We start from the raw sequence: 16320 nt of genomic DNA, 5'->3' as shown, positions 1-16320 counted from the left end.
CCAAGAAATGTTTCTGTTTTTGTTTAGACTTGGATTATCACTTGCATTTATCTTCAGCTGCTCCTATTTAATCCTCTCGTCAAAACTAAGGAGATCTGCGGGAATCCCGTGACTGATAATGTAAAAGACATCACAAAATTGGTAAGTAAGGAACAATTTGGGCAGCTACAACTCTTCCCTGTGCTTGCTGACCATAGACTTGGGGCAGTCCTGCCTGAGTTCATAGTTCTCTAAAGAAGGATGGTGTAAGTTTGAAGGGCTTCTACAGAGCATGTGAGAGATGCTTTGGTCTTGGAGAGGTTGTCTGTAAAACTGGCCCACTGATCACCAATGCAGACTTTAGCTCTTTGCTAGTCTAGTCCCCTCAGTCAAAGACAGCGGCTGGCTTTTCCCCATTATCTGCTGAGTGAATTTTCCTGTGTGACTATGTCTGCTACATGCCTCCCTACTCTTGTAGGAAGTTTAGCCACAGGACACCTGTGACGGCCATGTTCCCCTATCAGCAAAAAGGTTACCATGTGTGGCAAGAGATTTGCTCCCAGTGAATGTAGCAAGAAGTGCTTCTCTCATGCCCTAAAACTACTCACCTCCATGCTTGTCACATTGGAGGCCTTCCCTTAGCAAAAGTCATTCTGTACACGAGTGGCGTGGCCTCCTGCTTTGTTTTGCTCAATGCTTCTGTCAAGACTCAAGTCAGAGCAAAGCACAGCTGGGATGCACTCTCATGACCTAGGAGAGATGCTTTATACTTAACTTGGGCGGCGTATTATGATTTCAGTATCATCAAAATTTGAGTTAGGCGTGATGAAGTACACATTCAGTGACTCAAGAAGCTGAGACAGGAGAATCATAAGGTGGATGACAGCCTAGTTCTATATGATGACCTGAAAGAAAGAAAAGCAAATTGAGTGAAAATTCCTTAACTTCGTGGCTAAGGTCTCTCGGTTATTTAAAAATGAGCTAGACAACATAGGTGGTACAAGAAAGGGGAAGAAATAAGAGTTGTTATGTGGAGAAAATGAATAAAGTACACTTGCTGGTATTAGAATATGAAACAGAGGAAGTTCCATCTTTAGGTACACATTGCTGGTTTATGGGTTGATTGTGTGTGTGTGTGTGTGTGTATGTGTGTGTGTGTTGTTGTTGTTGTTCATAACAGAACTTGAAAATAGAAGTTGAGTTTTGTAGTTAGGGTTTGGCTAATTTAGCTTCAGTGAATAATTAGAAACACACACACACACACACACAAACACACACGATTTATGCAGATTCCTTGGCATGCCAAGACATTCCAGATTTAAAAGCATTCTTGCCCAGTGTGCACAAGGCCCTGAGTCTGTTCCCTAGTGCTGAAAGTCATAAAACAGTTGACAGTGTATGCATGTTTCACTTGAAAGTCTAATGAGCAAAGTAATACCACTATTGGCCTTCCAGCTCAGTGTTGAGTACCAGATATATGGGGTTGAGGAGGAAGTAGTTTTGGAAACATAGAGCATGGTCCTTTTCTTCAAGTCTCTTGTTAATTGGCAATTCAAGAGATATTAAAAAGAGGATCTGTGTCTATGTTCTAAGTTTTTTCTAAGCTTTGTGTATATCAATAGAAGATGTTAATTTGTTGAACCACCCTTCCACCCTATGTGTTCGGAATGGTACATGTGGTATTAAGGCTTTCTGTTTGCTAAGTAAGTGCTTTATCATTGAGTTACATGCATTGCCAGCACAAAATTCAAGTATTTGGGATATTTGTTGTTTTCTTTTGTATGTGTGTGTTTTGTTTTGCTTCATTTCTTGAATTCAGACTTTCCTTTGTAGACTAGCCTGGCCTCATGAAAGTTGTGATCTTTTTTAATCCATGCCACCAGGCTCATTGTCCTAGTTTTCCTTTCCGTTTTTGTTGTGAGTAACAGAAACAACTTTAGAGAGAGGGGTTATTTGGCTCAGAATTCTAAGTTATAGTCCATCACTGAGGGGAAGCCAAGATGGCCGGGACTTGAAGCTCCTGGTTACATCACACCCCCAGTCAGCAGAGAGCAGTAAATTAGTACATAGATACCAGTGTTCAGTTCACTTCCTCCATTCTAATACAGTGGGCATTTCATGGTCCAGGGAATGGTGCCACCCACAGTGGGTAGGTCTTTCCCCTCCAATTGGAGCAACCAAGATAGCCTGCCACAGATATGCTTGCAAAGCAACCTCATGTTGAGACTCCCTTCCCAGGTAAATCTACGTGGCCTCAAGTTGATGATTAAAGCAAACCCTCACAGTCATCATCATCCAGTGTCATTGGGTGAATGTAGAAGGCACAGGCTGCACTTTGATGCACATCACCATTGCTTGAGGATCTTATGAAACACTGGGCCCTGATCCAGGGAACTGATTCAGTACATCTGGGAAAGGGTCCAGCACCTACATTTTTCATGAAGTTCTGCAAGGAGGTTTCAGAACAGCTTGCTCTAGACGGCCTATTCTGTCAAAAGCTCAAGGTGCAGCTCAGGGCTAGAAAACTTCCATGTTCGATGCCATAGATTCAACAATGAATGTGGCAAAAATAAATAAATAGACAGATAAATAAATAGTAATTTTAAACCAATCAAAAGGTCATTATCTTTGTTGTATATTCAGTCCCAATTCTTATCTCCAAGTGATTCTACATTATACAGATTTTAAGAATATCCGTTAACACAAAGCTCTAACTTATGCTTTAAAGTAGGTCACTAGAAAATAACCCTGCTACTATATTGGTGGCTGCTGAGAGTAAGCTTGGGGAGCCACAAATATCAAATAGGTGGTCACGAGCTGGAGAGGTGCTCAGAGGTCCATAGTACCAGCTGTTGTTCCAGAAGACATGGGTTCTGTAACTCCAGTTCTAGGGGATCCAATGCCCATTTCTGACCTCCTTGACACCAGGCATACACATGGTGCAGAGGTAAACATTCAGACATGTAAAAACACCCATACACACAAAATGAAATACATTTAAAAACAGGTGGTCCATTTGTCGGAAGATGAGGTATATCCGACCACAGGCTGAACGTATGATGATGAATGCAATGCTTAAGAGAAATTCCTTGCAAATGAATTAGTAAACACCACTTCTTGTAAATGTCAAAGTGGTATTTTCAAGTAGCACAGGTGGGTATTACAAATACCTTCCAAGACTCTCTGTTCTTGTCTTTGTCTGCCGAGTATTACCTTATAATAATAAGTTGATACATTAAAAAAAGAAAAACTCCGAATACGTTAAGAAGCTGAGAAAAAAAGGAAAGAAGAAATGCTTGGAAAGGGGCACTTGTTAATATTGACAGTAAAATATAATTTCTCATTTTGAGCACAAATGTTAAAAATCACTGAACAAGAAAAAAGGTTTAATAGTTGGGTGATTGTGGCACACATCTTTAATCCCAGCACTCACTCAGGAGGCAGAGACAGGCAGATCTCTGTGAGTTCAAGGCCAAAAGCCAGTCTGGTCTACAGAGAGAGTTCTAGTACAGGCTTCAAAGCTACACAGAGAAAAACGCTGTCTCAATAAAAGGGGGAAAAAGTTTTCTGACTTCCAGCATTTGACTTGGGAAAACATCCACGAGTTCCTCTAGTGAAATCAGTGCTTCCTTGGACATTTTATATTAAGACATTTGAAAATAAGTCAAGTAAGGTCACTTGTAACTGAATTAAGACCTATACAATTCACAGCCTATATTTTATGGAGAAGGAAGCTAAAATGTATAAAACAACCCCTGAGCACAGAGAATTATTGATCAAGTTTGATAGATATGCTCTCCGAATTACAGTGTGAGTGCCCCACTGTACCTGTACCAAAAAAATAAATAAATAACCAACAGCAGGGCCAGCAAGATGGCTTGGCAGGTAAAGTCACCTACTGACAAGCCTGCCCACCCGGGTTCTATGCCTGGGACCCCATATGGGAGGAGAGAACTGCAACATTAGATAGGTAATTACCTTTCTAAATCTCAGGTTCTACTTCTCAGTTTTGTGGGAGATATTAAATAAGGTAGGGTTTTTTTTAAACCAGTAATTATCACAGTTTCTCTCCGCCTCAGTTTTCTTGCCACTTACAATAAGTTAATTGTGCTTAATCTTATCAAATGATTGTGAGAATTGAAATTAGGAGAGTGTCTGGACCAGCACGTTCTGATGCTCAGCCATTTATGGTGGTGGTGGTGGTGTACAGGATGTAGGAGGGAATGTAAAGATGATCCAAACAAGAAAGAAACTGGAGTGTAGGAGAGGTGAAACGCAGCTCTGGGGCCCTTAACCTCTCCTGTGCCCTCAGGAGCAGTAGCAGTCAGTGGTCCCTAGAGCCACCAAGACCTTTGACTTTTGTTTAGAGATTTGTGCTTCCAGATAAAACTTGGCTTGACGTAGGCGAGGTTTTGAAAGATTGCTCAAAAGCCACTGCTGTCACCAGAATTGGTAGTCTAGAACAGAACAGCCCCACCAGTCTCTAGGGCAGCTGTGTGGACCCCACTACAGAAGTGCTGGGGTGTGACTCCTGCGTGTGGGCCTAGGCTTGCTAGGCTACAAAGTAGAATAGAGGGTGAAAGCCGATGGCAATTCACCGGAAGCTACTTTTAGCCACAGGCTTATGTAGATTTGTTTCATGCGTGTGTGTGTGTGTGTGTGTGTGTGTGTGTGTGTGTGAGAGAGAGTGTGTGTGTGTGTGTGTGTGTGTGTATGTGTGTGTTGGTAAAATTAAGCATTTCCTGTGCTAATCCAGCAGCCTGATTCCTTCCAATGGGAGGTCCTGCACAAAATTGCAGAATTTCTATTAAAGAAAGGCAGGGCACAGCAAACTGGTAGAAGGTGGGGACACAGGATAGTTTGAATACCATTGAATAGCTGTTCATCTGTCCATAGGCAGACTGCTGGACCCTTCAAGGATTCACTTTTCTGAATGCTGAAGTAAGGAATATGGGCATGACAGAATCCTTAACATTTCAAACTCTAAATTGTACTTTCCTGTCCTTTGTGTTCATTTCTGAGGGAGCTTTCCTCACTTCTCAGAGAAGTCCGGGGCGTCAGGAAGATCTATTATGACTAGAGAATTTGGCAGCCCTTCTGAGCTTTCTATTATTTTATTCTGCAATGAAGCCTCATTAGGTTGTACCACCTAGAATAAATCAAACATGCCCAGACCAAAGGGAATTGTATGGAAGAAGAGGTTTTGCAGGCGTAACCCTGGTGCATTTGTTGTGACGGAAAGAACGTGACTCTCACTATGTTTTTGCTTTGGGCTCACAGCTGTTTCTCCAGTGGAGATCATTCCCTTGTCCACTCTGCCAGCTGTGTCCTTACAGTAGGTGACAACTTGCACTGTGCCCACAGACCTAAAAAATGTTTGCTTGGGTCATTCTCATGCCTTATGAGCACATGATTTATAGCTTTACATTTTTTCTTTTAATTTCTTCTTGGACATTTTGTACTGCCTCTATGGTCCCCACAGCTTTTATTTGAAATCCTTCTGGCATGTTTACTTAGCATAATAGTCCATCTATTTACAGAACATTTTGCTCTGTTTTTGAAAAAAGTTGCAAGACTTGTTTTAAATGGCAAACCCAGACCTACCCAAGGAAAGAGTCGAGTCCTCGGGAAAAGGAGGGACTTGAAAACTTCTATGGACAATCGGGATATAGTGCTTCATGCTTGTCACTGCTAATGTAGGAAGGTGTCCAAATATTCAGAGCGTTCAAGGGGATTCTTCCTATCTTTTCTCTCTAGTCTTCATCTGTGGTAGTCTTTTCCCTTCATTTGGGAGAACTTAGTTAAATGTGCATTTTTAGTTCTTTTTACCTGGTCTGTTTAATCTTTGAATATCTGCTAAATCATGATTTGTCTTTCTCAAAGGATTTTTTCTTGGGGTAGATTGATATTCATAATTGATAAGGCTTTGCCAGTAGCCTGTGGTAAATGTTTCAGCTGTTGTTTGTGAATTACTAGGGTAAGACAACAAATTTTGTGTCTTGAACCACATTTTCTCATTGTGACTGGAAGCTATTACATTTAGAAGCTATAAGACTATAACTTAACTGAAATCATCATAAGGGGTATATATGTATCTTATTCTGTTTCTGTTGCTAATAGCACAGTATCTCAGACTTGGCCATTTATGAGGAGTTATAAATTTGGCTCATAGCTTTGGTCCAAGTCAAAGACTGTATTCTGTCTGCAGAGTCCTAAGGCAGAGAAATGACACAGAAAGCAAAGCTAAGACCTAGTCAAGCTGGCTTATATGGCAGTCATACTCTTGAGATAGCCCATTAATCTATACATTATGTCAAGAGAGCAACCCACATTCCTAAGGACAGAATCCTAGCTACCCCTTATTAAAGGTCCCACATGTTCCCACCACCTTTCACAATTAAATCTCAGCAAGAGGGACTGTTGAGTTAGTTTAGTGAACAAAGATGTTTGCCTGAGGACCTACGTCGAAACCCTGGGACCTCCAGGAGGAAGGAGAGAATTGACTCCCACAAACTGTCTTCTACCTTTCACACATGTACACATATGTTGGGGGGGAAAGAGAAAGGAGGGACAAGGGGAGTTTTCTGAAGTCATCATTTTAGTTTTTAAAATGATAATTGAAATCACCCAGACAGATACCCTTGAAAAATTAATGGTAGCTGATCTAGTTAATTAAATTTATGGGGGAAAAGTTGTCTAAAGACACCAAAAAAGTGTTTTTCTTGAAGTATACTGAAACCAAAAACTACGTTAGAGAAAGCTGACCAAACTGAGATGGACATGTTAAGAATTCTCTGCTTCAGCCATGATTCTTAAACATCTCTGCTTCTGATGAGACCAAAGATGACCTTCTTTCCCAGAGAGGTCAGAAAAGGAAAACATTGCATAGATGGTACCAAGGAAACCATGAGTCACTACTGTGAACTTGAAAGAAACACTGAGACCATTAGGGTCTTGTCACAGATGTCCAAGTACCCATTGATTGCATGACTTTTAGGGACCTTGATGGCATTTGAGTCATGAGAGCCAGGCATTTTAGATCAGTGACCCAGAGATGGAGTTAAGTGTACCAACTTTGTGTTCTTTTCTCTTGAGTCCAAATACCTGCAGGGGCTGGTGAGCAGCCAGTGCCAGCTTGCCTTGCCAAGACTTTTTTTCTTGGCAAAGTTTTGAGCCTTTCCGAAAACTCTTCACCTTTGCTGTTTTTTTCCTATGTCACTGAGTGTGGTCAATCCTCAGCTGTCCAAGGAAGACTGCAAATGATTCCCTCTAGTACAGTTAGTGCATGTGGTCCCTACCACCATCATGCTACTTCTGGAGAATCCAGGCCATGTATGTTCCTGCTTCTCTTTTCCCTCTGCTCACCTTCTTTCCCTCTTTCTCTTCCTTCATTCTTCTATCTTTTCTTCTTCCAGTGGCATTTCAGGTAGCCCCAGCTGGCTTGAATTAGCCATCCCTCCATGTAGTCTATATCTATGACTTTGAACTCCTGATCTTCCTATCCTGACCTCTTAAGTGCTAGGACCACAGGTGTGCACACCAGCACTTAGCTTTAGCTCCTGCTTTTCTAGAGAGTTCCGTTCTGTGTGTAAATGTTGAACAGATGTCCACCACATCCCTAGTGTCTCTGTAACGATCTGCTGGTCTCCGACATTTCCATTTTCCCATTTGCACTTCTAGACTATTCATCCTGAATTTACTGCCCCTTTCCTTCCCTGCTTGCCAGAAAGTTAAACCAGACTTAATCTTAGTAATTATCCACTTAATCCTCTTTCACATACAAAATAGAAAGCCCATGGAGATAATGTGATGTCCCTAAGGGCTACTGTTCCCAGTGAGTGGTGCTGTCTCTCACAGGGATCTGTTTGCCCAGTATTCGGCTGTCCCTCTAACGTGTCTCTAATTCAACGTCTGTTTTCTATCCAGTCCTTCAAATATACCACAAGCTTTTCAGTCCTTCACTTACATATGATAGTTTTGTATGCAGTATTCCCCAACTTCAGTGCACTCTTCTATACACCACGTCTAAGCACTTCCTACACTCCCTCCCTCCTTAGTTTCTTTTCACCATTTCCTTTCTTCCACTGTGGATTTGATGCCCTGTAACCTAGGAGGGCTGCATACACATTGTGTATCTCTGGGGTCTCACACTCATAACTAACCCTGTGCTTCAGCTCCCAAAGCGCTAGAATCACAAATGCATCGCCATGCCCAGCTAGCCCTTAGTATGAATTATGTAATCCTCATAAATCCTTTAGCCGCAGTCTAGTCTAATTTCCATTTATGTACATGGAAATGAAAGATGGAGTAGTTGAAGTAACTTCCCAGACCTGAGTTAGCAGGTGGCGGGCGAGCATCCAATGTAAATGTCTGTCTTCAGAACCTGCGCCTGTTGGCCCCAACTTCAAACTCCTTACCTTCAAGCAACATCTGTCTGTCAGTTTCAAGTCTCTCTCTTCTCTATAAAACTTTCCCCAGAGATCAATAAACACAGAGACATGGAATTGTCATTCATGTTTTCTTGGTCCTGTTTGACATGCTGCAAGTGCTGAGAAAGTAATACAAGGACTTATGAAATTATAATTAATATCTACAGCTCAGTTCTTGGAATTCTCTTCCAAAGGTAATTGGAAAGCAAACAAGGAAAGCCAAGGGCTAACAAGAGCCTTTACTGGAGGTTGGTGGGCAGACAGCAGCTCAGTTAGCCAGGGTTTCTTCCTTCCTCCAGGTCCTCCCGGTACCTCTGACCTTGGAGGAGCCACTTAACCTCCATACTTAACCTCCATACCCTCATACTTCCTTCCCCATCGTTTGTGAGATATGCCTAATAAGGCATGTCTCGTGGGGTTACAGTAGTGACAGTATGAGAACGCACTATGAATTGTAAAGCTGTATTCAAATACAGTTGTCTCTTTCTTTCTTTTGGTCCCACCAGGAGTCAAATAGCTTAGTGTTAGCTGCATCCTCTCACTGACACAGTGGACATGCTAGTGCCCTGGACATAGACGTTTTCTGTGAGCTTTCCTTAGTTTCTTTAGGTCAACTCTTGTGTGTTAATTTCTCATAAAAATGAAGCTGCCAGCATCTCCCTTACCTCTATCCTTTTGGTATACCCTGATCCTAAGTTTTTAAACACTGATTCTGAATTTCCACTTTGAAAAGTGATATAAACCAGCTCTTCAGCAACCTGTGTTCAGCATGCTTACCATTCCTTGTGTGTTCCTTGTAGAATGACTGTAATCTACATGGTTAGTCCATCATGAACTATAAATAATTTCTCAATCTCATGTCTGTTAAGGTATATAAGGCATACACTGTGTCTTTTGTTGATAGGGCTTGTGTACAAGGACTAGGTTGCTTTGCTTTTTGAAATTGGGGTAAAGATAGGAAAGGCAAATGAAGTAATGAAAGCATGGTAGGAAAATTGGTTGAGGAGAAGAAAATCAAAGTGTGTAATGGAGCCGGGCATTGGTGGCACATGCCTTTAATCCTAGCATTTGGGAGGCAGAGGCAGGCGGATCTCTGTGAGTTCGAGGCCAGCCTGGTCTACAGAGCGAGTTCCAGGACAGCCTCCAAAACAATACAGAGAAACCCCATCTCGAAAACAAAACAAAAACAACAACAACAAAAATAAACAACAACAAAAAAGCATAGAATGAAAGAGTTAACTCCTAAAATAACCAAAACAGCACCACCTTCTACAAAAGCTCAGGTTTATTTCCAATTGACAGTGAGAATAGTAAAAGATGGATAATGGTGGAGATTCACAAGGAGAATTTGATTTGCTGTCTGGCCACTAAGCCTCACAGCTACTAGGGTTACAGCATGTGGCACCATGCTAGGCTAGTATGTAGTATTTGACATGTAGACTGTTGGGTACAGCCTGTTCCAGTGCACATGGGGCCAAACACTAGATGGCCATGTGCAGCTGAAACATACAGCAATGTATCTTCCATTCCTGGAAAAGCCTGGATTCTAGCCCACAAGTGACGTAATTCAGGTGATTAGGTCTCACTTGTTAAATAGAGATACCATGGCAGAGAAATGGTAATACCACTTGCACCCTTAAGAGTATGGTGCCTAGAATCGTGTGAATATTTGAAAACTGCTAGACCCCTTTGTTATTAATCATCACATAATGTTGCAGAAAGTGCAATTGTTAAATTTGTCCACCGAGGCTGAAACGGGTGAGCGGTGGAATAATGCCACTCTGAGACTAATTACTATCTTAACTTTGCTCTGTTCACTTGTGTTTGACTGGCGTTTTCTCACCAAATTGCTTTCAGATTCTAAAAGCAAGACCAAGAAGCAGCATATGTCTTATGTCATAGAAAACTTGTCGGAGATAACCTACCCTTGTAAATATGCATGTGATCCCAGCTTCCTATAGGAACAACGAAGACAGCAGAGGATAAAGACATTATGCGCCTTTGAAACCGGTTTCCTAGCTAGTTCTCAATAAAGAACATGGGTTGCTATTTTACAATTGTGTTTGGCACATTCACTTACCTAGTATCAGGTAACTGGATCTGTTTTATAAATGAAGGAAATGAAGAGAGTTTAGCTTAATTCCAAGCTCTTTTAGTATGATCAGTCAGCCCATTGCTTATTCGTTCGTTGATACCAGGCCTGTTGCTTTAAGCATGTTGGATGTTTTTTCAAAGCCTTTAGAAGTTAGCCAGGTAGGTGAAGCATGCCATGTAACTGAACCAAGTCCTGTCCCAAAACTAAACCTTTCTAATTCCAATGTCCATTTCTGACAAGAGTAGCCTTGTCCTCGCGAAGCTTTCTTGCCTCTTCCTAAGGTCAACATGGAACCCTTCCAGCTTGAGCGTTTGTCAGCATCCCCGCAGGACTTGTTAGATAAAATGCACATCTGCTGAGACTTGAGACCTCTTGCCCTTCTAGCAGTTTCCTTCTTCGTCATGACCTATTGCCTTGAGAATTACTGACGAGAAAGGCGTAATAGCCTTACGTAGAAACAAACTGAAAAGTTGTCCTGAAGGGAAATTCTGGGGCTATAGTGGGAAATGAAGATTCTTGTTATGTTTTCCAAAACTCAGTAGAATTAATAAAGTGGTGGTTTTAGGTTGTCCCCCAAGGTTCGTGATTTCGCTAGCCATGGGTAATTGGCTAGGTTTCCAGTACCAGGTATGGAATCTACTTAGCCACCCATGATCAGATTGAGAATTCAAAAGGTTTTGTTTTGTCACTGTGTTTTGGATGACAAAGGGGAATGGAATGTAAATGATATGACAGGTGGAATGTATGGATTGTCTCAAGGAATTCTTTTGTATTTACTTACTTATTTATTGGTCTCTGTAGGTGGCAAATCTTCCAAATGACTATATGATAGCCCTCAACTATGTCACCGGGATGGATGTTTTGGTATGTAATCTGTACATTTCTGAGTTGTATTTTAGTAGCTAATGGGGGAAATGGGATCATCCACACTAAAGAAATTCTCTGCTCTTTGTCTTGATTTGAAGATGATATCTGTAGGTTTTGAGTTATACAATTTTTAAAAATTTTTTCCCTCAAGCCATTGCTAGATTAACAGTGGGCATTCTAGCTTGTGTTTTAGGCCTGTAAACTAAAAGGAAACAGACCATCTTCATTAGACTTAGCAACTTATGTCCCATTTTCCCCTCAACATCTGCCAAAGGGGCTTGAAAGTAAAGTCATGCTAATTATTTTTTCCTTGACAATGTCTACTATATAATAAATGTGTGTATATCTACTTATATATATGTTTATGTATGTGTATATATCATTCCTATTTTATTTAAGAGCATGGAATATTTTATTTCTGGACTTATTAGCCATGCAATAGATATTTGAATAAAAGTATGTGGTGGTAATTAAAAATTCTACTCTGTCACTAAAATGCTATTAACTATGTAGTGTCAGAATTTGTGAGTATGAAATAAATGTGGTATGTATAGCCTCCTCATGGAGCTTGTCACACGTTGGCATTGCACAGTATCTGCTTCAGATGTATCTCCCCGATGGGAAAACACTCGGCCTCATAGTATACTTCCCCCATCTCCGTTACTCCCTGAAGTGTCTCTTAGTGGTACGAGCTACTCTGAGCTGGAATTTTCTGTTTTGATGGAAGTTCTTAGATGCTAGGCTGTGGACAAACTCCAGCAGACTTATGTAGACCAAAAAGATGTATGGTAACTCTGCATGCTTTTATACACTAATAAGACCTCAACGTTTGCCATACTAAAAGATATAGTATTAATGCTGTTATACTGTGTGCTACTGCTTGCAACTCAGTCACGTGTTTTCAACATACATGCTGTGCACAGCGATTCACTGTAGCTGGTGTAACCCTGAAGTAAATTTAAGGCCTCTTGGGCTGCTCTCTCCTTTGCAACGCCCATATTTCCCTATACCAAATGCTGACTGCATGTTGATGATACATGTGTTGTTTCTGGGTTCTGTGCATCAGTCAATCAAAATGATAACCAGCTTAGCATATTAGTACTTTCTTTAAAACACCTTTCAAATAGTACATAAGGTTTTCATATCAAGAGACTGACCGTGGCTATACTTCCTTTACTTGGTAATCATTTTAGCATGTTACTTGGCGACCATTTTAGCATGAGCTACTGAAAGTTCTTTAGAACTCCCTAGAACATGGATCTTCAAGCTGGACTACTATCCTTGAGCCCGGCCACCATCTGTCAATTCAGGTGATAGAGCTCTCTGCGAATAGAGACATAAAGTATAGCAGTTTGAAAATTAGTCAATGCAGTCATTTGATCACGTAGTCAAAACTGAACCTGTGCTCCCAAGGTTACAAATTCTACCCTGAGCATTCAAGTACTTGCCCAGCATATGTAAGGTCCTGGATTCCATCCGCAGCATTACAAAAAGCAGATAATGAAAACGTCATAATAAAAACTGAGAAGCGTATGTAACCCTTTTGTAACATTTCTCTCTCATTTTCGAAACAAAGGATGTCACTCCCCCCAACAAAGGTGAGAGAGAGCCTGTAAATTAGGCAGACTACTCTTATTCATATTTTATGAAAGACTCAAGGAGATTTACAGCCCAGACTTATTTTGACCAGGGTTCTACAGCTTGAACATGACAGACCTAAGAAGCATACCCCCCCATCCCACCCCACCCCACCTCACCCATCTGACTCTTAACCCTGGGTTACTGAAAATGGGGACATAAATAATTACAGTGGTGAGCCAAGTGTTAGAAGGAAGTTTCTAGGTAATAAAGACTCCTTCCCACTCTTGACTGCAGTCCCCTTGAGCCTGGCAATTGCCAGACTTGTTCAAAGCAACCCTGAAGCTCTTTTCAAAAGCAAGTGTTGAGCGGGAAATAACTAAATAGATGATTTTGTGCTGGTCTCATCATAGATGGTGCTAAATCATAAATTTCAGTATGGGCTGGTGATAGCTAAAGCCAAGCTTGTAAAAATAAAGTCGCCTGATTGCCACATATTTTGTGCGTGTTTCTGCAATTGAGAGAAGCCTGCTATTATTTGGTCTTGGCATGCTATCATGGAACTACTGAGAAACATTGTTCTTGGCCACCACCGTTGGCAGGAAAAGCAAGCTAGTGTGGAGGGCTTAGCATAGAAACTGGGGTCTTAGCCTTTACCTTCGTTTTAAAGGGTTCATCTCTGCCAAGACCAGAGGCATTTCCCAGTTGAGTGGCCTGTGGTGATTTGTTGGTGGTCAGAGCCCCAGCTGCCTAATCTTTTGTCTTTAAACAATGGAGGGTGGAGGGGGACTTGATGCCAGAAAGATTCCCTGGGGCCAAAGCAATAAAAGTCAGCCTTGGGCACTGGGCAGGATGCTGTTTACTTTTCACTTTTATTGTAAAAACCAGCTAAATACTGAAAAGGAAAAGTCTACTTTCCTCCCTCAAGGGTCTTAGGAAGTAACCCAGCAGATTGTCTCTCAGAAATAGCATGTTGTGATCATCCAGTTAGTATTTGAGTCTACTGATAATCACCAGTTCAAAATCTTCACTACTGGAGGATGGGTAGGATTTTCCCGTCAACCTATGAAGCTTAGAAATACCTGAATGAACGTTGCTGGCTCTTTCATTCACCCAGCAGTTACTATAGAAATAATGGACATGGGGTAGCTGAAGCTCCTTACTTAGCTATGTGTGTTCCAAAGTGTGTATCAGTCCATATACCAGGAGGTGCTGGAATACACACACACACACACACACACACACACACACACACACACATACACACACAGAGTTTTCTTTTTCTTTGGAAATGCCTTTCCTTATACAGAGTAATTGCAAGAATATTCAAATATGCTCTAATCCAGGTTCAAGTGTTTGTTTTTTTTTCTTCAACATCCATCTGCTTTATCAAGGCTATCTTTTCCTATATAATTATGTCTTATATTAGCTTTCCAAATAAATTGTGTACATCATGGCCATTTACTTTTGAATACTTTAGGTTTTTTGTTTTGTTTTGTATTTTTGGGTTTTTCAAGATAGGGTTTCTCTGTGAAACAGCCCTGGCTGTCCTGAAACTCACTCTATAGACCAGAGTGGACTCGAACTCACAGAGATCTGCCTGCCACTGCCCAGCTAGTATGTGTTTCTTACGTAGAGGATAATTATCTTACCTATCAGCAAGGCATTTTCAACTCTAGTAAATTTAGCAGCAGCCATTATATTTTAATGTATTGTCTGTCTTCAGTTTTAATTTCGCCGTGTTTTCATTTTTGTTCCTCTGGTAAAGGTTCATTCTATGATCATGATTTACATTTTAATTTTTAAAGATGTATCTTTATTAATTTACATTGTGGGTACATACACATACACATACACATGCACGTGCGTGCATTCACATGAGTGCAGGTGTGCAGGTGCTATGGAGACTAGAGGTATTGCTAGGTATGGGTACTGAGAACTGAACTTGGGGCATGGAACAGTGCTGAGCCTCCAGTAGCATGATCTTAATATCAAGACTAGTGATCACCCCCCAAGGTATCATAGTCCAGTTAATTTATCTCACTGCAGGGACTTTGAAGAAGTAATTCAGTTAAGATTTCGAGATGAGAAGATTAGCCTGGACTATCAAGAAGTAGTTCAGTTCAGATTTTATTGGCAAGTGGGCTCAGCACCAATGAATGTGATTGCATCCTTATCAAGGAATCTGATCTGAGATACAGAGGGAGATTTGCAAATACTCTGCAGCCGGCTTTAAAAATGAAAGCAGTGGCTACAGGGATACTGGTGGGTAGCCTGTAGGAACCAGAAAGGGCAGGGCAAAGTTTTCCCTCAGTACTGGTGAGTGACTTAATTTTAGCTTAGTAAGATTTATTCCCTATGTCTACTAGCTCTGCGGTAATTTGTTCTAGCTACAACAGGAAATCAACCGATCCTATCTTAATGTCCTCTTCGGAAATCCCTCAGCCTTTGTCTTCGCAGCAACACAGCCTTCCTCCTGGTAAAGCCTTCAGTTTCAAATGTGATTGATAGCTCCTACTGATTCTGTGGAATTTAGGCATTCTAAGCCTTGGTGTCACGTGACACTTGCTCAGGTTGTCCTTCCCAGGCATGCTTGCCATCTCCCACAAGGCGGCTTGTTTCTCTCCTCAGGTGAGGTTGTTCACCTGATTTCTGTGCATGCAGTCATTCACAGTCTTGGAGACACTTTTGAAGCCCATGTGAGCCCTGCTCCTCATCACAGTTTATAGCTACTGACCTTTACTACCTGAGCTAATCTCCACCGGTACATCGTTTTCAGTTTTTGCTTGTTTTGGTGTTTAGGATCAACCCCAGGATTGTGCTCATGCCAGGCACACCGAGTCAGAGGCCCAGTTCATAAAGCATTCTTTTAAAGGGACAGCTAAGAGGGAAACGATTGGTTGAGGACCTTTATTACTACTGGGACAGTAAGCCTCCTAGCTGCCTTCCTCTGTAGCTCTCCTCAGGCATGAACTCTGAGACTCTTTCATGTGTTTTATGTTGTTTTCTCCTTCACCATTCCAGTATTTTGCTTCCTGGTTTGACAGAGTGACTTAAAAATGATTATACAATTGTGGATCTATCCTTCCTTCATATCTGCTGAATGATTTCCCATTCATCTTCTGAAACAGGAAAAGGCAATATTGCATCAAGGACTCAGAACCTTCCTGAATGGATACAGGGCTATTTGACTGATATCTTCCCCTAGCCTACAAATTTTATAAAAATGAAGACTATACATACACGTTGTTTTCTTTCGCTGTGCTGTTCTATACCTGCAGTGGCATCTCGGTGGTGGGCATTTAATAAATACTTGATAGAAGGATGTAAGGAAAGGAAGTAGAAGTATTCCCTGATGTATTGTCACTTGTC

The 16320-nt window shown here is 41.3% G+C and overlaps 1 protein-coding gene and 1 long non-coding RNA gene across 3 annotated transcripts in view; one reads left to right on the top strand and one right to left on the bottom strand.

Moving 5' to 3' along the window:
• The window catches only part of Kitlg (KIT ligand), an 83096-nt gene that overhangs the window by 35438 nt on the left and 31338 nt on the right, over window positions 1-16320 (top strand). For both annotated transcript variants that reach the window (XM_040754987.1, XM_040754986.1), the window contains exons 2-3: window positions 28-141; window positions 11305-11367. In XM_040754987.1, coding sequence (XP_040610921.1) covers window positions 28-141; window positions 11305-11367 — 177 coding nt within the window. The remainder of the gene's footprint in view (window positions 1-27; window positions 142-11304; window positions 11368-16320) is intronic.
• LOC121143301 lies at window positions 594-11148 on the bottom strand. Its single transcript, XR_005880508.1, has 3 exons — window positions 10489-11148; window positions 8397-8527; window positions 594-884 (listed from the first exon to the last, which is right to left on the bottom strand). It is a non-coding gene; the product is annotated as an uncharacterized LOC121143301 (long non-coding RNA).

This window comes from Mesocricetus auratus, unplaced genomic scaffold (assembly GCF_017639785.1).
Source record: "Mesocricetus auratus isolate SY011 unplaced genomic scaffold, BCM_Maur_2.0 Super-Scaffold_100011, whole genome shotgun sequence".
In the NCBI taxonomy this organism is placed as follows: Eukaryota; Metazoa; Chordata; class Mammalia; order Rodentia; family Cricetidae; genus Mesocricetus; species Mesocricetus auratus.
This window is presented reverse-complemented; position numbering and strand designations above follow the sequence as displayed.